This window comes from Scardinius erythrophthalmus (genome assembly GCF_964197995.2).
Source record: "Scardinius erythrophthalmus genome assembly, chromosome: 5".
NCBI classification, from domain to species: Eukaryota; Metazoa; Chordata; class Actinopteri; order Cypriniformes; family Leuciscidae; genus Scardinius; species Scardinius erythrophthalmus.
Window position 1 is genome coordinate 10,405,486 of NC_138225.1, and position 23,094 is coordinate 10,428,579.

At 39.1% G+C, this 23,094-nt stretch overlaps 1 protein-coding gene across 2 annotated transcripts in view; it reads left to right on the forward strand.

Moving 5' to 3' along the window:
* Positions 1 to 23,094, forward strand: part of znrf3 (zinc and ring finger 3) — a 70,638-nt gene that overhangs the window by 26,231 nt on the left and 21,313 nt on the right. For both annotated transcript variants that reach the window (XM_081365670.1, XM_081365671.1), the window contains exon 2: positions 13,991 to 14,113. In XM_081365670.1, the coding sequence (XP_081221796.1) occupies positions 13,991 to 14,113 (123 nt within the window). The remainder of the gene's footprint in view (positions 1 to 13,990; positions 14,114 to 23,094) is intronic.

Sequence of the window (23,094 nt, forward strand, 5' to 3'; positions counted from 1 at the left end):
ATATGTTGTTCTTTTGTGAATTAACAAAATGGAAATTTTTGATGTTATATTTTGATATACTTGTGGCTTAATTTCAAGTTGCATGGACCAAGGAGAGAACTTTTATTTATTTATTTGTCAAAAATGTTAAACCACCAGCAACCAAATGAATGTCAATTTAGGTCATTTTCTCGTTTCACAAAAGCACAGGCCTCTGAATCCGTGAGGCAGAAAAAAAAACTGATGTAATGGGTTTAAAAAACTCTCCAAGGGGAGTCAAACCTCCTCACCACCCCCAACACTTCTCCCTTAACCACACTAGATCCCTCCATCAGCAACATCCAAATATGGATGTGTTGAATATTTCATTGGTGGTTCTTCTCCTTTGCCATCTCGGATCGGATGCTAATGCCACTGAGAGAGAGAGAGCCCATAAGATAGCTGGTGAAGTGGAAACATTTGGGGGGAGTGAAGTTTCTGATTCAGTGGTTTGGTGGTGTTGGTATGGGGGAGGGAAGACGAGTGAAAAAGATGTGGGGAGGAGAATGAAGAGAAATCCCAGCCTTGGCACTCGCACATGGTTCTCACTCCTTTTTTGTTCTCCCAGCAGTGCAGGTTTCTTTTGTAGTGAACGCAACGCCTCCAGATTCCTTATAGTCAAGTATCAAAGACATGCATGGGTAGGATGGGTGTGAGCAAACCAGTGAACTCAACACAGACTGTTGAGTTCAGCCCCACTGAGTCGGAGTTAATCTCTTAGATGTTTTTTTTTTCCTCCACAAATCTCTCTTCTCATGGAGAAATATTGGTGTAACTGTATTAGCCTGCATAAAGAGACTTGTCCAACCTGATCTCTATATACTCCCTTACATGAGTAATTGAATAGATTGAGGGCATTTTAGACTTCCTCCCAGTGGGAAAGCTCTGTGGAATATCATTTATTTGCCTTTAACCTGTATTGATGAACTGTATTGAAAATGACTGTATTGAAGTGACTGTATTGATGAACAAATGATGCAGTGATTATTAAAATCTGCATTTTTCCCCCCCCTCCTGTAGAATGAGAGCGTATCTCTTTCTTAGCCGCTTTGTTCCTTTCCACCCATGGCATTGATACAACAATTCTTGTTTTGATGTGCTTCCAAATAGCTTCCGGTTCTGCTGTGTATGGCGTCCAAAATTTTCCCTTAAGGAATATACCAGAGGCCTTGGCTGTTCCTAAATTCTACCTGCCTTTCCATGTCCTGCTCTCATAACGCCAGGAAATGGCTTGGCCTTTTTTCTTTTTAACACTTGTTTCCTCTGGAATATCATCAAGCCATGCTCCCTTCAAGTTTTCAGGAAAGGCGCTACATGCAGGGAAAGGAAGAGGAAAAAATTCAACAGAACTAACAGGGCTTCTTCAGTCAAAGACAGCTAAAATTCAAAAGTAGGGATGCACAGATATTACACTTCTAGACAATACTGCTAAGCCAAGTAATTGTTTTCATGTATAGCCGATATTCAAATTTCATTTAATTTTAACAATAAAATGCTACAAACTAAAATCGATTCATTTCTCAGTTAGATAACATTAAATAACAATAATACAATTTGTTCATTTAGGTAAATGTTAATTTATAAATATTCAAATACATTCTTAAAGGTCCCGTATTATGCCCCTTTTCACAAGATGTAAAATAAGTCTCTGATGTCCCCAGAGTGTGTATGTGAAGTTTCAGCTCAAAATACCCAACAGATCATTTTTTACAGCATGTTTAAATTGTCATTTTTTGGGGGGTCAGAAAAATGCGCCGTTTTAGTGTGTGCCCTTTAAATGCAAATAAGCTGCTGCTGCACGGCACAAGGGGCGGAGCTTCATGAGCTCGCGCTCAGTCTCAGGACAATCTCCTCTCACGGAATGATGATAATATCAGAAACTCTCAGTAACGGTGTTCATTTCGAGTCGGACAATAATGCCTACACCCTACAGAGTCAGAGTGCTGTATAGAGATGGAACAGGTATAGTTTAGTAGTTTAATTACGGTTATTATAACGTATTTGTCATCTGCTTGTGTGTATCCATTATTAGTAGCGTACAAGTCTGCTGTTTCGGACCAGGTCCGAATGATGATCAAACATATTGATGAGTTTAATAAAGTTTATTGTACATCACACAAAAGATGAAGCGTCAGTTTTACTTCAGAAAATCACCGTAAGAGCTGAGTAAACACAGTAAGTTATAAGAAGTGCGCAAGTACATAAACGAATTTCGGTAGAGTTGAGGGAGCATTCCTGTGGGCGGAGGTTAGTCAAAAAACTGTTCTAGTGACGTCATTAAAGAAGGAAGTAGAGGGATGTAGTCCAAACGGGCCGTTCGATGTAGGCGACTTCTGTTAAATAAAATATCTCGCTTGACATTGAACTTTGAGCTTTAAAATTTTACAGATATTATTTATACTCTAACAGCAACATTACTCACTAACTAAAGTTTGAAACATGGGATCACGAAGAATGGGACCTTTAATGTAAATGTGAAAGGAGAAATTGGCGTACGATGAAATATCCAATAGTGACCATGTATCACTGAAGACTGGAGCAATGACTGTTGACAATTCAGTTGATTTTTTTCTATCACAGGAATATATTACATTTTAAAATATATTAAAATAAAAAGTTATTATAAGTATTATACGTAGTACAAGCGTATGGAGCATGTCAGAAAAACTTTACTTCAGTAAACTAAAAAGTTTACTGACTGGCATTTGTTGTGTTGCATATTTGTTGTCCAGTGTAGACAGCATGACTGATTGCAATGGGATCTATTTGCTTTTGTCGCATCGTGTCGCGCTGCTCGTGTCTGGTGTCAATGTGCGAGAAGTCGCTGGTATCGGTAGATAGTGCTCTGGAGTCTTATGGAAATTCAAGAAACTGTAAAACAGACTGAAGTCTGCATGTCATGCCTCATTAACTGATTATTGCCTTATGTCCTCGCATACTTTAAATGCAAGCATAATGAAATTGGGCGTGACCTTCAATTTAATCCACATGTGGCCTTGAATCTCTCCATCCAGCCATCTCTTCAGTCCAGTCCCACGTGTATAATCAGACCATAGGCTTTGACCTGGAAATGAAGTGTTTTCTTCTACAAGGCAACCTCCTTAAGAAAACAAATCTAAGGCAACAGAAACCTGATCTAACCTATAGTGGCATTGTGAAGGGGGGATGAGTTGGCAAGAACAACAGTCTGTGGAGGTGCAGAATACACATTCTGGTTGTACAGTGTGCAATTTTCCATAGCCGCACATTCTTGAGTCCTATCATTCAACCAGCATTTATCTCTGTAACTTGAGAGCGAGTCCAGAGGCTAGAGTAAGCTTTGAAGGATCTCCCAGTGATTGGATGAGGCAGTCTCCACCCCCTTTTCAGTGACTGGCCCACGTTGGGGTTGTTCTTTTGATTGACAGGTGGTGTTGACACAGGGGTTGCTTGTTGCGATTCTCTGGTTGACGGTGGGCTGAATTACCTCAGCCAGTTGCATTGCAGCTGAGCCAAATGTTATGTGTGTGTAGAGGGGTGGAGGGTGATGCTTGCGGTCGAGTTATGTATGTGTGAGCTTGTCAGGGAATGGGTGGATATTTTGACTGGTTTGTCTCTTGGGAACCATGTTTTTGCTTTCTTTGAAAACAGGTCGCGCAAGAGCTCATCTGTTTTCCAGTGAATTTGCATCGGTGCTGTCATAATTGCGTAGGGAATGTAATGCACTGCCATCTACTTATAAGTTTGTTCATTGTTTAAAGGGGTACCTCACTAAAAAAGGAAAACTGTCATCATTTACATGTTGTTTCAAACCTGTATGTGGAACACAAAAGGCAATATTATGAAAAGCCAACTAGCTCTGAGGTGAATAACAACATACAGCAAAAAATATTTGAAAATCGGACAAAAAGACACCGTGTACTCAACTGCTTCAGTGAGGGAAGGAATGAAGCATTGCGAACAAAATAGAAAACTATTCATTTAAATTTGTTGACTATATTTATAGAAACAATATAATTTAAGTTTAATACAAAATATGCATTTATATTTAAAGTATTTTGAGTCAATGGAGACTCGTGTGTCATTTGCGGTGCTTCATGGGAGAGTACTGTGATTTCTAATTTGCTCGCTTTGACTCTGATCTGTATAGCATCATGGGTAATGTAGTTTTTCACCACAAATTTAGTTGTTAAACAATTTTTTTTTTTAAATAAGAGGTTAAATAACCTTCATAAACCTTTAAAGACAACTTTGGAACTGTAAGGTTGTCTTTAAAGGTTTATAAGTTGTAAAAAAAAAAAATTTCCCTATGGAAAAATGTAATGTTTTTACTTTTGGAAGCTGACTGTTGCACTCTATATCTTCATTGTGTCCTGCAGAAGATAGAAGCAAATACTAGTTTGGAACAACTTGAGGGTGAGTAAATGATAACAGATTTAAAATTTTTGGTTGAATTATCCCATTAGAAACCAAGTTTAAGCCTTTATAGATCTTGGCTATGCATCAAAATTCCCTGCTCATTTTGAGGCATCCATGCCGTTGATCTCATAAGTCATTACTGTGATGGGTTGTGGAAGAGACAGTTGGAGATGGTCTATATGGTAGTGACCTTTAAAGAGAGAGCTCTCTGGATCAGCCCAGTCATCTCCAGCTTTACTTTCCCTCTTTCAAGAGCCGACCCAATGTCTCAGCACTCGTTTAAGTGGTAAGACGTTAAGGTCAGTGTGGTATGTGTGTGAAAGAGAGGGCGTGTGTATAAATAGAATTGTCCAGACTATATGTACGCATCAGTTTTTAAAGGCATAGTTTTTTGTTTTCCACACAAACAAGCACTTGATAAGCACAAGTACTCGTTCTTCTGGAATGTTTGACTGACAACAAGACACTAGAAACTTGTTTCATAATGCACGTAAAACCCAAGAGCTATGGAAATATGATTAGTGAGTCTACACATTCTGGGAAGGATCAGCTCGAGTCTGGCCTGATGTTACTGTGCCAGTGGAAATATGGAGGTGTATTACTTGCTTTTATAGTGACACAGTTTTCTCATTTATTATTTATGTTCTTAGCAGATGTTTGTACCAAAAGGACTTTGAAGAAATGGTGTGTGTTGTTTCTGGGACTGTTACTACAGATGCACAATATATTGGTGCAATATCAACTCGTGTAGAGTTCATACTGTACATTATGATGTTGTGATGCCTAAATTTACTTGACTCATTTAAAATGATTGATTTTAGTTTTTATTGTTTAACTTTTAATTTTAGACAAAATAATATAGAATTTTAATATTGACGATTTAGTGGCCAAAACATGAAAATTATAATCAGGCTATAATATTTTAGATTTCAGAATTTTAAATTCACTTGAAGCTTTCAAAATTATTGATTTTAATTTTTACAGTTAAATATTTTAGAATTCAGAATTTAATAGTCTGTAATTTTCAGTCAACTCTTTGTCTCTGTTTTCAAAGGCACAAATTGTCTTTGATCAACCGCTTTCTGGATTTAAAACATTTCATTACGGTATTGAAGTTCTTAACATTTGGCCTCTTTCTTTGGTGACCTCCTTGTTTCTTTTTGCGCAACCAATCCACCCACCCCTGCCACTCTCTCACCCATTTTTTTCTCTATGAAATATTTTTTGCAATGAGTGGGCCAGGGCCAGTGCCGTGCCATTGGTGGTAGCAGCAGCCTTTCCTTGGCGCGAGAGCCCTCGTCTGTTCCAGCGCTCTAATCGCATTCCAGCAGGCCGGGCAGCGGCTTGCTCCGCATTCCACAACTCTGGGGGCTTTCCAAGAGCCCTGTGCAGGCATTCCTTTTTGCTGGGACCTTCAAAGTGAGGGAGGGACTTCAAAGGCATCGGTGAGGCTAGGTGTTGATGACTACAATCCTCCCGGGTACAGATTCACCCGCCTCCTGAACTTCAAGAGCAGTTGCGGTAGTATTCTGGCGTGCACTTTTGCCTTCCTTGCCCATAAATCATGTCACGTTAACCCTCGACGTATGCTGTCTTTTTTTTTTTTTGCACCTAGTGGTTGGAGTATGACAGGCTGAAGTGTGAATGTTGTTGTCATGAGGTTTTCCTGATGTGGCACTTCAGATTGAATAGTTTAAAGTGGCTGTGAACTGATAAAGTTGCTGCATGGTGGAAAAAAAACCTGCAATTTAAAAAATTGATGTTTTAATTGTTTATAGGACAATTATTTATTTCATTATAATTGAATATTGATTTACATTTCTGCATTTGGGAGACTCATTTATCCACCTGTTCAAATGTTTAGGGTCAGTGAGGATGCATTCAATTGATCAAAAGTGACGGTAGAGACTAGGGATGTGCATAAAGCCTAATTCTGATTTCATGAAAAACACAGAAAATGAAAAAGGGACATGATTAGGTTTGCTGCGGTAGTATTGCTGTGCATAGTTTCACTTATGTGATTTCACTTAAAGATATTAAAGAGAGATGACTGAAAGGACGATGTCGGATGATTTGGTGCGCAACAGATCCTGAGCTTCATTGATAAATATCTTGTAAAATGTGTGGCCAGTTAAGGAAAATTGAAAAGCAAAAGGAAAAAGCGAGCGCGCATTCAAAAGCGACATCAATACCCCGCATATTGATAGCGGCTATTTTTACTGCATTTTGATAAAATAAATACATATGTGATTTGACCTTGACTTTGCTAGCGTCATACTCTGTTATTGCTTTGATTGAACTTGTATAGAATTTTAAACATCATGAACTACTAACAGCATAGCTTCACTAAGCCCTGAAAATTGTTACATTTTCTGAATTCGATATTGTTAAAAAATATAGTTCTATATAGTATTAACTATGAATGCGTGTAGTACTTAATCCAAATGTACTATATTCGCCATGTTGTCATTATCATGTGACCTACCACTGTCAGTTACGTTGCTTCACTGCCATTCACAAATCCTTTTCCATGGCCTCATGGGATAGTAAAGTGTCCTTTGTATGCACACTTCAGAATCTCGCTGGAAGAAGATACGTCTTTATAGAAGGGAAGTATGCCATTTCAGATGCAGCCATTGTCTTATTCTCATGATCATCATGTTCCTATTCAACTGTAGTTTTCATTTTGTTTATTGAGTAATAGTCATCTCCATAAGAGAGATCTTTCTCACACCATTGATGGTTTCAATCTCCACTCACAGTCTTATAATAGACTCACCAGTCACTTCCCCTCTGCTAAAGCTGTCCTCCCTGGTGGCTTGATGCATATTTTAGTATTTACACGATATTAAGTGTTCGCTCCAGTCTGAACTGGACCATTTGTTTGCTTATGTCGTCGCCAGGGGGACAGTGTGTGAATGGTTTTCAGTGAGATGGCATAAGAGGTCTCAAGACTCTTCTGGTGTTCCTGTGGCTCAAACATGCTGGTAACACTAAGGTCATGGGTTTGATTCCCGAGAAACGCCTTAACTAATAAAATTTGTACCTGGTTAAAAAGTTGCTGCCAAATGCTCGAAGTGTGTGCAGATGCCTTGGTTGTAAAGTTAATCAAAGCAAATTGTCCTCGAATTGTCCACCAATGCACATCCTGTTCTCTAAACCTTGAACAAATCTGAGATGCTTGTGGTTGGTGCTTCATGATGTCATCTACTTTCCAGTGTGTGCTTTACTTCTTGGGTACGTACATGGTTTCTGGGCAAGAGTTGTTGGAGTCTTTGTTGGCCAGAGGTGACTTTTGCAACTGTCGTTCCATCGTTTTTGTCTAGACGACAAAGGAGAGGAAGTCGCCTCCTTTGAAAAAGGGCCCAGTCTCCCTTTATGAGATAATATTACACCGTCAGAGCAGGCCCCACCTGCAAGGCTTCTCCAGCTGCCACACTGTAACTCTATCTGCGCTCTCTTCAAGGCTGCGATCCCCTTTGAAGTTATTTCCAGTGCTTGGGAAATGAGAAGACACAAGCAATCAGAGCGGCAAGCTCCTCCTCTTTTCTCCCTCTATCTCTCTTTTTAAATATATTTAAATAGGTTTTGATTTCTGCATGCTCTAACTTCAGATATTTCCACGTTTTTTTGTTTTGCTTTGCTTTTTGAGTTCCTTCCATTTTAATCAATTTTGTTTTGATTATTGCTTCTTTTGCAGATTAGAAACACGTTGCTATCGGAGTGTGATATTATAAATGTCCGACAACTTTATGGCTGTGGGATGAAAGCGAAGAGGGAGAAGGCGAAAGATAAATAGTCCAGGGCAAGTAGAGGAGAAGCTGTAGGCATCTGTCCCATTCCAGTATTTCACACTCTTCCGATAGACAAACCAGAATAGTGTTGGAGTCTGTGAGCACATCCTCTGTTTGGATAGTAGGTGGGAGTTCAGACGACCAGCGCCAAAAGGAAACTGGCCGGGTTGCCTTGTGTACCCAATGCAAAGCTCTTCCCGCTATGTGTGGGCATTTGATTACAAGACGGCCTTCCAGTTTTATAGATGAGGAAATGTTAGAGATATGTAACAGCTGAGAGGGACCAACGGCTACAGCAGGGATCCACGTAGGGTTAAAGAGAAAATGACCTCCCGGTCTACACCAAAGGACACGCCTGCAACTGATGGACAGCGTTAAGCTACGGTTACTGACGTGAAATGCTTTCCATCCCTTTTCTCTTATAGTGCAAAAACATGTCCTCTGTGGATGAAGTTGTTTGGCTTGCAAACAGTGTTCACTATCACACAATTTTTTGTTTTAGTGATAGTTTTTGTCAATGGATAGCAATGAGCAATTTACTCAATATTTCGTTGTGACATATTTATTCACTTTAGTGAATAAAGTGCAAAATGAAACCTATATTCAATTTTAAATAATTTACTAATGTAAATTATGTTTTAATTAATAGAATTTATATTACATTTAACATAAAAATAATTCATATAAAAATATTAAATTAATAGAATTTTTTAGTTTTCGGTGCGTTGTTATAAAAAGACTGTATTCCCAACTTGACTTGGAAATTCTGACTATAGCAGCGTAGTTCACTTATGCATTTGTATCATTCTGAGCAGATTTAAAATTGTTTGTTGCGTATAGATGTAATGTATGAATATGATGTGTTAGGATTTATTAATCCGCTTTCAATTTTCTGTTTCCCGACACTGACAGTGACTGGACTATATGAAACAAAAAAATTGTTTCTAGATTTTTCCAAAACATTCTTGTGGTGTTTGTTCACCAAATGTTTACAAAAACACAACTGGACTACAAGTCGACTAACCTCTCACGTCTGTGTGTAAAGAATGTTTCTGGCCTAAAAGGACTAGATTTTTCTTCAACGTTCAATTTCTCCTACCATGATCTGATAGTTGGTAAACAACTTTTTTTTGCGAGTTAAACTGTGTCAGCTGCTTCTATTACTTGGAAACATGGTTTATTATTGATCACTGTGTCTTCTAAACCCTGTATATCAGAAGTATCCCACTCTATCTCTGTCAACTGCCAAAATGCAAACCGAGAGGGATGCCAGCAAACGTCCGAGGCTCCTGTGCACATGGCGTTTGCTAGCTCAGCTCGGCACTGAGAACTCCCAGCACTCTTGCTTGTTTGAAAGGCTCTTGGCCTTGTTTGAAAAGCTGCCCTGAGAGCCACGGCTGAGGACAGAGTTTCTCTAAGTGGCTGTGGGCCCGGGAAGAGGGGGGTGGTTCTGAAGCCCGCTTGTGGCTTTGATCAAATATTCCCCCACCTCTCCTGGCAGGATGGTCTGTTATTCCAGGAACTATTCCACACTCCCGCGGCAGGGGGTGGGGGCTGGGTGACGGGCACAGGGTCAGAACTGGGAAAGAGGGGGAGGTTGGTGAGACCAGCGGCATGAGAAAGGAGAGAAATTGCCCCTTGAAGAAGGAAATATTTTTTTCCACGAAACTTTCTCAGCTTGAAGTCCATGGACTTGTGGCCTTGTTGGCGTGAATGATATATGTGTTCCGTGTCAGATTATAGTTGCGGTTAAGTAGGTTTGTTAGTTTTATACTCACTAATCAGAGGACATAAATTAGCTATGAAAAATCTTGGTATCGGGTTACATGCAGTTGAAGCCAGTGAGAGTGGTTGTAGTGTGGGTTATGGAGTTGAGTTTGATAGCAGAGCGTACCCTCGGGCTAGCTGGGCTTTTTGATTGTTGTGGGTGAAATTGATACTGGCCTTGACCTAAATGCCATGCCTGTGGCTGCGACTCATCTGTTCTGTGTTCTCTACTACTGGACCACAGCCACGATCCATGAACGCTTGCTCTGTGTACCAACACGTTTAGGTCAGCTTTGCTGATAAGAAGGGGTGTGTTTTTAAAATGTTTAGGCTACTATCTGCTGGTTTGATTTTAGACCAGCTCTGTTTAGTGTCCTTGAGTCTTGCATCCTTTGAGTCAACTGTCTTTTTATTTAAATGCATTTGGTCATTTATCATCTCATTGAATCAGTTTTGCTTATGTAATGTGGGATTGCATCTCAGCAATGGCTCCTGGCTTCTCCATTAACATGGATTTCAGAAGATGAAAACTGTATTTACTTGATCATTTTGATTTGAATTACAACAGTTAAATAAATAAGTGTCTCTACCAATCACTAAATTGTCCGAAATGAGTACCTTCTAGGGCTGCACGATATTTAGTTTTAGCATCGATATTGCAGTGCGATAGTCACATCACAGGATGTGCGATGTCAAGTCGGGATCATAGTTGATCCGATTCCGTACAGACCAGGCACCACGGTTCGAAACGCATGTGATTCTCAAATTAAATACCAAGTTCTGGAACGAAATTCTAGATGGTGCAGGCAGATAGGTCCTAAACTCATTTGGTAGCGATTGCATCGTCATCTACATTGATTGGTTGCCGTTGCATCAGCTGCCAATGAGCTGCGGCTCAACAGCAGTCTGCAGTGTGCTTTCAGAAACCTTCCACCTTCCCCAGCTCCACCTGTATAGATCTGCTATGGGGGGTTATTTCATGAATGTTACATGTGCAGCAGCAGCAGCAGCATGTCTTACATGCTCACAGCAAACTCTGTGAATGTGTTGGCAGAGCAAGTCTCTGTACTTGCTCTTCAGTAGCAGCGTAGCAGATCCATTCTGCCAAGACCAAATAGATTAACATTGCCATATCCATTACCGTTACCATGCAAATCTCTCAGAAAGTTTTCATGACAGAATTGCAATTCATTGCATGAAAGTGAAAGTTCATAATTGTAAGTGTTTTAGGTCCTGTCAGTTTAAACATTCTAGCGATTTTAAACCATTCTAGCGCAAGAAGACTTGAAAAACATGAAAACATGAAAAACAAGCACGGTTTATTTCATTTGTATCTTTGTTCTGTTGTATTTGTGGCTTCACATTAGTATAGCCTATATAGCAAAAGATTGATCTTGGGATTTTAAGAAACAATATTTAAATTGTTCAGTTATTTAAATGAAGATTGTGATTAGATGAAAAATGCATTTTACCCAGCCCTACTATTTGGTGCAGTGAAAGAAACCAAGTGTGGTCTAAAATATTTTTATGAGTTTTAGTTGAGTTTAAGCTGGCCCCCACTGTTTTGGCCCCAGGCAGATGCGCGCACACATACTGCTTTTTTTTCCCAATTGCAGGACTCTCTGAAGCCCCCAATAGTTTTATCAAACGCAATCAACACAGAGAAAAACCCTAAAAATGAAGGTGCAATAGAAACTCTGCTACCTGGACTGATTCTACTGAGGAGGCTGAAACACTTGATGATCAAAGCACCAGTGAATTGAGCGCCTGACAAAGTTTGTGTGTGGTGTGAGTGGCATTTTGATTTTCTTTGAGATGGGAAAGGCCTAAACTGGCTATTCTGTTCCGATCCCCTCACCAACGGCAAATCAGGTCAACCCTCATTCGAAGGCGAGGAGGGAAAAAAACAGTTTGTGTTTGTTCATCTATCCATTTGCTGTTTTCAAACACAGTTTTCAGAAATATTGCAAAGTGTTAGTATTACTATTATTAAGCAGGGCATGCTTTTCTTCGCACATATCATCCCTTTATAATTATCATCATCAGTTAGTGCAAGCGAAAGACAAACAAACAAATAAAGGGGGGAGAAAAGCGTCACGTTGGCAGCCCTCCATATTCCATGTATAGAGAGATAACTTGCATGGCTAGCTCCATTGAGAATCACTTACGCCATTGCAGCACTTTATGTACTGCACCAATCTGACCTTTTTTTTATTCTGCTCATGCTTAAGGTGGAACCGGGTATGAGAAGTTTGGCTGCCTGTTGTTATGGTGATTACATTGAGAGTATTGCCCATGAAAGGAGATACACATGTGAACGGCTGTACAGGAGATGGATAGATGAGAGGCACTGAGGGTGGCGGAGCTGAACAAGGGACACCTCTTTTGGTGGTAAAAGAAGAGATGGATGGGTGCAGCGCAGAATGATGGACAGAAAAAGGAGAGGGAGAGATGGGGGACCCTGGTTTGGAGAAAAGTGTGCAACTGGGCATTCACCCAGTCGTGGGGGCCAACTGGGGAAATTTGTTGGGGCGAACTGGAGGGAAATGCTGGTACTCGTGTGTTAACACGAGTATTGGTTCATGCGTGTTGAAAAATGGGAGTGCAGTTACACAAACAACCATCAGTTAGGTAGTTGCTTGGGAAGGAATCTCAGTGCTTACCAGAAAAGTAGTCTAAACTACAGGAGAAATTAAAGAATTTAGAAAATGTGTTTGCAGAAAACAAGCCATGTCCTGCAGCCTTTTTTTTTGTTTGTTGTTGCCATATTTGTGGTTGCCATCATTAACTTCTCCTGACAAGCCACTTTTGCAAAACCGCAATTAAATCCAATGAACAATCCTCATTGAAATGCAAGGTTCTCAAGGCATTAAAGGAATGCTTTGCTTGTAGATGGTCACTGATTAGAAAAGGCATCATTTAACCACCGTATCTTAACATAATCTTGAATTTTTGGATGAGGAATTAGTTTATCAGTGTCACCTTACAGTGCTTCTTTAATATGTCGCCAGTCTAATAAGATAAAATGCCACAACATCAGTAAACTTAAATGCAAATGTGGAATCCAAGGCCTCTTGGGAGCTGATGTGGCTTTTGATCCCAGAGTTAAGATGATAATCAGCCTTTTCAGAGTATTAATCCAATTTGTTCATTTTTGCCCAGAAGCTCTCAGCTATGGGTAGAGAACAGGTCACTAAGGTCAAAGCAGATGAATCAGTTGTTGTCATGGAGTTTTAATCAGGTTTACCATCGGTTTTACCTTTGAATGCAAGGCCAGCAGTGCTTAAGCTATCATTCATTTAATAAAAAAATCCAGCAACATGTCCGTGAAATGGTCGTCTACTGAAGCTAATGGCACTAATAAAGTAATAAATCGCCATCCTCAAACAATGCGTGGCCTCATTCAGCAGTTATGTAATTGCTATATAATATTTAACCTAGTTTTCTCATTTTAGTAGAGTTTTATCTCCTTGAAGATTTTCATTTGATAAACATCCATGTTGTAAATTTTCAACACATCAAAAGCGTTAAATTTCACACTTACTACAAATTAAAGATGGGATTTGAGCCAAGAGGAGAGAATGTGCAAGACATCTAAACTGTCCGCTATTTTGAATGGTTTGGTGCACATCTAATGACTTTAATGATCATGTCTGCTCCACTCATACCTTTTAGAGTTTCCACACCTTCACAGGCTTGTGGGTGTGGCGTGGCACGTCAATATAGGGCAGTTTATAAAGGAAGTGAAGTTATGGCGCAATAACATGGTCTGGTTAATGCTTATCACTTTAAAGGTGCACCTCTGCATTGCAATATTAAACGTCTTTTTAATTTTACTTAAACAATGCATTTGACTTAACCTTTCTCAAAGCTTAAAGACATTTTTCTTTCATCTCTTCTTCTTTCAGTCAGTCTTTGTAAAAAGCTGAAATCTGTTTAGTTGGGAATGGGAGAGTATGTGGCCAGATATAATTTGGAAGGAGATATTGAAGAAGATTCTTTTTGTCTTGCAGATGCACCCTTTGGGTCTGTGTAACAACAACGATGAAGAGGACTTGTACGAATACGGCTGGGTTGGAGTGGTCAAACTGGAGCAGCCCGAGTTGGACCCCAGCTGTCTTACTGTACTGGGCAAGGTAAGGACACTGCTCAACGTTTACTCTCAGTAGTAGATTTGTTCAAAGTTCTGTTCATAAATGTCATTCATAGGCATTTAAATACTATTGTAAATACTATACTAATATATATTACATATTTCCCTAAATGAGGCAAATAGACAAGTCAAGTCACCTTTATTTCTATAGCACTTTGGACAATGCAGATTGTTTCAAATCAACTTTACATTGATAACATGAAAATGATGCTTTTCGGCTCATGCATGTCATTTAAATTAGTCCATTTCATCTACAAAGCAGTTCTGCAAAAAACGATGTCAACGTCCAGCTCAGTTCAGTTCTCATACAACAGAATCAGTACTATCAGATCACAGATATTTTTGAATATTAAGTTTCCCCAACTAAGTAAGCCAGAGGCGACAGTGGCAAGGTACCCAAACTCCATCAGGCGACAGAATGGAGAAAAACCTTGGGAGAAATCAGGCTCAGTCAGAGGACCAGTTCTCCTCTGGCCAACGAACGAACACGGTATCATTATGATTCAGGCTGCATCACGTCAGAATTAGAATAGTATCTTTCCATCATTTTTTTGTGCAGATTTTCATGTTCTATTGTCTGCTGGCAATTTGTGCCAAACTAGACTGCTGTAACTCCACTTGGTGTTATACAGTTTTGCAGGAACTGTTGAATGGTTGTGTTGTTCAAGACTGATATACTACCCAGACAGTGTCACCTGATTTTTTTTTTTTTTTAACTGCTGTGATGTCACATGGTAGAATACTTTCAGTTTGGTGTTGTTGGCTTCCATGGCTTGCTCTTTAGACACAATGAACAAATCCAGACGCAGATGAAGCGTTTCCTAATTGGCTGAGCTTTCTGCAGTCTCAAGACACCAGTATCTATTTGCATGTTTGATCTTTTTATGTGGAAATTTGAGGATTTCCACACATTAATTCTCAGCAGGACGCTCATGCTGCAAAACAGCTAAATATTTTCCCATGCCTTATGCTGGAATGGGCTTAACGTTACACATAATACAATTCTCCCTTTTGTATTCTCATTGAGATGTTCTTCAATAATAAGCATATTCATTTAAGTTTTTGCTGTTTTCTTGGCATATGGGAATTGCTTTGAGTCTGCAATTTCCCCCACATGATTTTGCTGTCTTAACCCTATAATGCCTGACAAATGAATTAAAAATCAATTATATTATAGAATTATACTAAAAGAATGAACTATTAATCAGATGACCGAAGGCATGTAGAAGATTGTGTTTCAGCAAAAAGTTTTGGTCATATTTAGGCCTTAGAAAGTTGCATATCCACAGTAGTCTTTATAGGGTTAAGACCGATTTAGTTCTCTTAAATTGTGTTATGTCAGTTTACACATTTTTCTTGTTGCTTTAATAAGACAACATTTGCCAAGGAACATAAATAAAGTGCGCAAACAATTCTTTGTTCTGTGATGCGCACCTACATCAGTTAAGATTTCAGCTTATCATAAAACCAACACAAAAATAGCACTTGAAAAATTAATTTCGAATATCAACAGATATGATTTCCGGAAAGTTCACTTTAGGTGAATGGGGGAAAACACATTCCATCTATTTTTCTTTCATAATAATAGGATAGAAAAACATCCTCCCCTTCTTTTGTGCCAGTGCTATAATTAGAGAGTTGGCTGTCGTAATCGGGCCTCTGATACAGGCCCGCGCTCAGCTGGGGTTCTCATTCTAGTCCCAGCATCAGTGTCTGTCCAGTCTCACCAGTGTCCTCTTGACCCGCTTGTGCCAGTCTATCCCTGCTGTGCCACCTCTGCCCTTATTTTTGTTTTTCTTTTCCTTTCACTGTCTCTCTTATCTTTCCGCTGTTGTCTGAAATGTGCACTACCCTTTATAAGTTTTGGGTCAGTGATGATTTTTGAAAATAATTTCGTTTAATTCAGCAAGGATGCATTTAACATTTCATTTCATTATTTAGAAATGCATTTGTTTTTGTTTTATTTTTGTTATTTTTAGTGACTGAAACATCCTTGCTTGTTTCCCAGTCTGTGTAAATGCAAATTTTCATGGACATTGAGCCATGCAGTTTTGAAAGTCTGTCACTCTGGTTTGTGTGTGTAGTGTTGTAATGGGTTCGTTCACCCAAATAATGAAAATTCTGTCATTTACGATTCCAAACCTGTATGAATAACCAAACAGTTTTAGTTCCCATTGACTTGCATTGTATGAACAAAAAAATATGAAGGAAGTCAATAGGAACTGAAACGGTTTGGTTGTCAACATTCTCCAACATATTTTTTGTTTTCATGAGTAAATAAATAAGTGTATGCTGGTTTGAAACCCTGAATGATAGCATTACAATTTTTTTTTACTTAAAGTCCGCGTGAACCGGAAGTTGCAAACGACTTTTCTCCAGTGTTGTGACGTATTTCCCAGTGAAAAGGAATATTGAACAGAGGGAAGGGTTTTACTCTAGCGCTTCTCCTCTCCATCTCTGCTCATAGCAGACTAACGGTTTGAGGGGAGTGGTTAAGCGTTTCCCAACCCAAGCCGTCAAACCTACATCATCAGAGAAGGAATGCCATTCCAGACCGGAAGTAACTTTTCAGACTTTGATTAAAGATTACGACGGCAAACAATTTTTTTCTGTGTATTAACTTGCACGGATTAATTTTTCACCACAAGACTAGTAATATGCGCTAACAAAGTAAATAGGGTCAATTTTGATTTCAGTTGGACTTTAAAGCAACACAAATCTGTTCTGATCATCAACACAATGTACCGTGGAGTGGTTCGCGTGAATGGTTTGTCTTTGCTTTAAAGATGTGAGTGGCTCAGGTTTGTCACACCCTGCCCTCTGTGTATGTTTGAAAAAAGGTCATGTGGGCTTCTCCAATTTGTGTTAGGTCTTGACGGAGCTACCCCACTGACATGTATATGTACACAGTTTCTTCCTTCATTTCCTGTCTCTGTCCACAGAGAGCCATCGCTCTGCTCATCTCCCACCTCTCCAGCTTCCTCTCTTGTTCCTGTTCATTCTTTTGTTCTGTTGCACCATTCTTTCTGACCTATACTAGTCTCATCGAATTGTGGATCTTCTCATCGGGAATCCTCAGGAAACTAGTTTGAAGTGTTTACAGTGTACATGTCTGACCTGGAGTCTAATTCCTTGCAGTGATTCTCTCAGTAGCCAATAAGAAGCCTGTTTTGAACTGCAAGGATGTGATGTCATGAGGGAACACATGATACCTTAAAGGCTCAGGTACTTAATTTTCGCATTCGCGCCTAAACAGTCAAATAGCCAACACGCAAAAATGGCAACATGCTGTTTTGGTAAGTATCCTTGCAAACGCAGTCGGTTATGTCTGAAGTGAATGTAAACAGGTGAGAAAGAAAACGCATGCTTAACAACCAGTATATTGGATCCGTTAATTTATTCTTAAAGTGACAGCAGCCCAGTACTAATGCATTAGTCTGTGTTATTAATGTTAATCAAACAACAATCAAGACAAAAATCAAAAGCACTCGCTGCTCTTGAATGAATAACTTTTGTAGCTTTAATAAGGATTAATCTATATTTAATGTATACAGTGAAGACTATGCTGTGTTATTTTACATTTGATTACTTTGTTCAGTTTCTGTTGTAGGCTATTATCTGAATACTACTGTTAGGACATCTTCATGAAAAACTTCAAGCACTTTTTATTTCATTTGTATTTTTGTTAGATTCGTCCATTTTGTTTGTAATTAGTTTCTTTATTCCTTATTGTTTTGCTGACTGTTTACTTCTGTCTTCTGTAACTGTTTTGAAGACCTTTTTCTACATTAGTTAACCTAGTATTAGATTGAAGTTGCCTGTCGATAATTGTGAAATTTTACTGATAACTAAAATGACTCATCCTGAAATAAGACTTTTGATCATATCGCCCACCAATAATCATGTTAAATAATCATGATTTCCATATTGACCAAACTAATCATGACTGTGATTTTTGCCATAATCGAGCAGCCTCAAGATCTGCCATTGCACTCAAAGTTTACAAGTACTACAACAAAAATGATGGAGAAAGGATTTGCTGCTTTGTTTACTCTTTTGTATCACTCTTTACACACTTTTCTTGGACTACTGCACAGTACATCACAGCTGAAGTATGCTTCGGGCTTAACTGAGCTCTGTTTTTTTTTTAGCCATATTTGTTTGTAAGGCAGAAAATATTAGTGAGGAAGACATTCCAAGAAGGGCATTTTTTAAAAATATTGTATTTGAATATTTGGGCTCATAAATATTCGAATATGACATATTCATCCATTTGATCAAAAGTAATTCCATTTTTTAAGGTTATTTAGTAAAATCGCACCTAGAGGCAGACGACATTCTGTGATAAAATACGATCAACTTGTTTACACACTCCACATCGCCACCCAATGTATTTTAGTTTGTGTGCTTAGGATTTTACTGCATTTACAGCCAGCAAAGCAACGTGTAGCAAAATTATAATAGTATTTTTATTTTTCGAATAATAATTAAGGATCGAATATTCGATTATTAGTGCTCAGCCCTACTTATTTTTGATGACATTACAGATGCATCAATTACAGATTGAATTGCCTTTGAACCAGCACCCCCCAAGTTTTAGAAAGAAATTAATGACAAATGTTCTTACAATTGTATAATTATGTACCAATTTAACTCCATAGTTCTCCATCTGTGACTTAGCTTTTATTCCTCAGAACTTTTCATCTTCAAGTGCAGTGAAACTTGTCTCCTATTTGTGTATCTTACACAGATCTTGTTGTTTCTCCTGTGGTGAATATACTTCATACATTCCCAGCAGGTTCCTTCTCTTTCGAAGGCAGTCTTGATCTGTTTGTTGGTCTCTCTCTTTTTTTCTCTCTCTCTTTTTTGTCTCCTTGCCAGCATGATATCCTTCTTTCCCAAACAGTGCTCTGCTCTGACACATGCAAAATCGGCCTAGGGGTTCTGTCCTTTCATCTCCCCACTGCACACTGAGTCTTCCCGTTCCCATTGCATCAGTCCACATGGCTGTGTGTGTGTGTGTGGGTGTGAGAAACAAGTCCAAATAGTATCTGTTTTTCTCTGATTTAAGTTCTTTAACTTGGTGGAAGTGGACATGTATCATGGTGTGGTAAAACATGATATTCTTTGAACTTTGAAGTGCCTGAACATATAACATGACTAACATCTTATTCTCTGCAAGGCTGCAGTAAAAACTACAGTAAAAACAGTAATATTGTGCAATATAATTTATTCCTATTAATATTACTCCTGTTTTCAGTGTCGTATGATCTTTTACAAATCACTCCAATATGCTGATTTGGTGCTCTTTGAGAACAAAAAACTCAATGCTCAAAGAACATTGTATTATCATTATCATTTATTATTATCAGTGTTGAAAACAGTTGTGCTACTTATTTTTGTCGCACATTTGCCTTTCATTTGTGAAAGTGTCTTAGGGAAAGTAATTGAATCAGCTTCCAGGTGTCCACACATATGTGCATTTTCCTCGTACATCACCATTTGATGAACTCCCCTTTGATGAGCTGGAACATTGCTTTTTATGTGGCGTAATTGCTCTAGAAAGGAAGCTAAATCCTGACGCAGGCCGGAGGCGGCTTGAAGCACCTCCACCCACCTGCTGCTTGACTGCACGGCGCTCGAGTCACTTCGATTAAAAACCAGAGGGAGATGAAGCTGCAGCACTAGAGCAAAGATTTTGATGCAGAAATGTATTGATTTTGAAGCTAAAACTTTCTTTTTTCTTAGGATGTCGGAATCAGTGTTATTTTAGGATCATTTATGTACTGTTGTAGCATTTATTAATATTTTGAATTAGCTTTTAATTATTTTCAATTTTCATTTTATTTTACGTTTTAGTAATGTTTTGTGCTTTATACTTTTTTAATATTTATATATATCTTTAATATAGCATTTATTAATATTTAAATTCTTATTTTTGTTTTTTATTTAAAAAAAATGTACTTTTGTAATTTTTATAAGTTTGTTTTTTCAAATTTCTATATTGGTTTAATTTACTTTTATTTCAGTTTTTTTTTTAAGTATTTTTTAAATTTCCATTTGTCTTTCATCTAATATTTATATTTTACCTTATTTCAATTTTCAATTATCACAAATTATTTTTAAAAGTTTTAGTTAAAGAGAAAAAACACTGGTAGAAAGAAATGTTAATGGCATAGTTCACCCAAAAATGAAAATTCTCTTATCATTTACTCTCCCTCAAGTTGTTCTTTCTTCTGCTGAACACAAAATAAGATATTTTTAAGAATATGGATTACCAAACAGTTTCGACCCCATTGACCTCCAAAGTATGAAAGAAAAAAAATGGGGCCCATCAACTGTTTGGTTACGACATTCTTCAAAATATCTTCCTTTGTGTTCAGCAGAAGAAAGAAATTCATACAGGTTTGGAACAACTTGAGGGTGAGTAAATGATGACAGAATTTTAGATTTTGGGTGAACTTTCCCTATAATGTACATCTTTTGATTGTGATGTATTGGGTTTTAATGTAAACTCCACATTTAGTTTTCATTATTAACATGCACACTCACACACAGACCATCCAGAAGTAGCAGGAACGGGTGGGGCGAGGGGGGACGGTTGGCGTTTTTGAAGCGCGCAGTGCTGATGGGGCCCTAGCTCTGGGGTTTCTCTTTTATGTTTGTGTATGCCTCAACTTGCTGATATTATCTCACTGGGTTTTCCTTTGCTTGGTGTCAAAGGTTCTCTCCCAGTGGGCGGAGCCTCTTCCGATTGGCCGGCAGGTTTCTGTCCCTCCACAAGTATGAAATCATGGCTTTGGAACCCACTGAGTGAGTTGCCATGGCCACTGGGAAGCTCCCTGTGTCATGTGTTTCAAAGTGAACCGAGGCCTGGCAGAATTACCCAGCCTTCAATGGGAGGCAAAATGACCATTATTAGACTTCACAGTCCTGGCCCTCTATTTAAAGAGAGAAGAAAAGAAACCCGGGGAGCTTAAGACAAGAGCTCGAGGAAAAGCGAAAGGAGGGGAACGAGAGTGCGCAAGAGAGGGAGACGGATAAGCCGCCAGAGAAAATGTCATGGTGGTATCTCAGTTCAAAGAGCTCCCCCAGGAAGTATTTTGTTTTAGTGTTTACAAGAGAATGAAAATCAAAGACTTCGCAAATCACCTGTGGATTTTTCCAGGCTGCCCTTCCAAAAAGAATGGAGCCGAATATGCGAGACGCGTCACTTTAGGTTGTTGCGGCGAACAGAGCGTGTAATGTTGTGTCTGCCAGATGCGGTAATAGTATGTGTGTGTTTCTCTTTGAACACTGTGCCATGCTGGGATGGGCCGGGCCACTTGGCGGGCTTTTTTTTCCGCTTTTTCTTTCATGGATTAAGTTCCATCCCAAGTTTTAAGACTCTTTTATACTCCAGAGGGGGGTGGTATCTGTGTGTGTGTGTGTGTGTGTGTGTGTGAGGAGGGCTTGTGTAAGGGGGTCAGCTGTGAGTGACTTGGAGAGCTACAGAAAGAGAGAAGGGAGAAGAAAGCTTTAGCACACCTGCTAATTGAGAGGAAGTTGAGGACTTGACGGAGGGGGGCGAGGGAAAAGGAGTGAGGGAGAGGATAGAAAAAGATGCAGAAAAAACAGCATAGATGACATTTTTTTGTGTAGCTTGAAATCAAAATTGACCTCATTTACTTTTAATACATTTTCATGATTAACTTCTTTACATTTATACATTCAGCAGATATTTTTGTCTGCATTGCATTCAGTTTGTCAGCATTTGTTTTGCCAGAGATTCGAACTGACTTTGGTGTTGCTAGACCCTTGTTCTTCATTACTGAAGTAAAATGGGTTTTAAAGACCTTTACTTAAGAACTAAAGGGATACTGTTCAATAAAAAAAAAGGAAAGAAAATTTCAGTTACTTTCCCTCATGTTGTTCCAAACTTGAAACACAATTTAAGATATTTTTAAGTAAATGTGAGATATTTCTGTTTCTCCATTGAAAGTCCATTCCACCAAAACGTGAAGAAGTTCATAAAGAGATCATAAACGAGATCGATATGAATCAAACTATTTAATTTAAGGGTCTGTTCACACTTGGCATGTTTGGTCTGATTAAAGCGAACCCTAGTGCGTTTGCTCTGTTAGTGCTGTTCATTTGAACGTGTGAACGCTGCCATCCAAACCCTGGTGCTCACCAAACAAGTGGACCGAGACCGCTGAAAAGATGGCTCTCTGTCCGCTTCCAAACGAACTCTGGTGCGGTTCGAATTAAATATGCACACAACACAGACAAAAGACAGTTCGATAAAGGCATCAGAGCGGCGTCTCCTCGCAGAAGATCTTCGTTTTTGTGTGTGACGGAGGGATTCCTGCCTCTGTTTTGACTCCTTTACGCAAGTTCTTCACGAGTTCTCAGCTGGTCAAAATACCAGGCAAATACAACGAGCGCATTTATCTCTGCACACAGCATTGTTTTGGATGTTCAGGAAAAGCCGACGAATCAGGATATGACCGTATCCCTATGCCTTAAGGTTTGGTATCTTTAGGTTCGGTGTTAAAATGTCAATCTGAATGCTAGGCAGATTTTTTTTTTTTTTTTTTGTCTTCTGAAGACACATGGTCACTTTATATGAGTAGATTTTGCTGTGTGCTGGGCTAAATGCGCTCGTTGTGTGTGCATAGCCAACATGGTATTTTAACCAGCTGAGAACTTGTGAAGAGCTTAAAAAATGTATAAAGGAGTCAAAACAGTGGCAGGAATCCCTCCGTCACAAACGAAGATCTGCAGCGAGGAGACGCGGTTCCTGTACCAAACTGTGATGGGCAACATCGTGACTATGATGAGAAAAAACAGGTATGCATGAGCATTCTGTCCTTTTTAGGGTCGCATCTTGTGACATCATGTCCTGTTTCTGGCTCGTTTACCCATCTTTTCAGCGATCTCGGTCCGCTTGTTTGGTGCGCACCAGGGTTCGGATGGCATTAC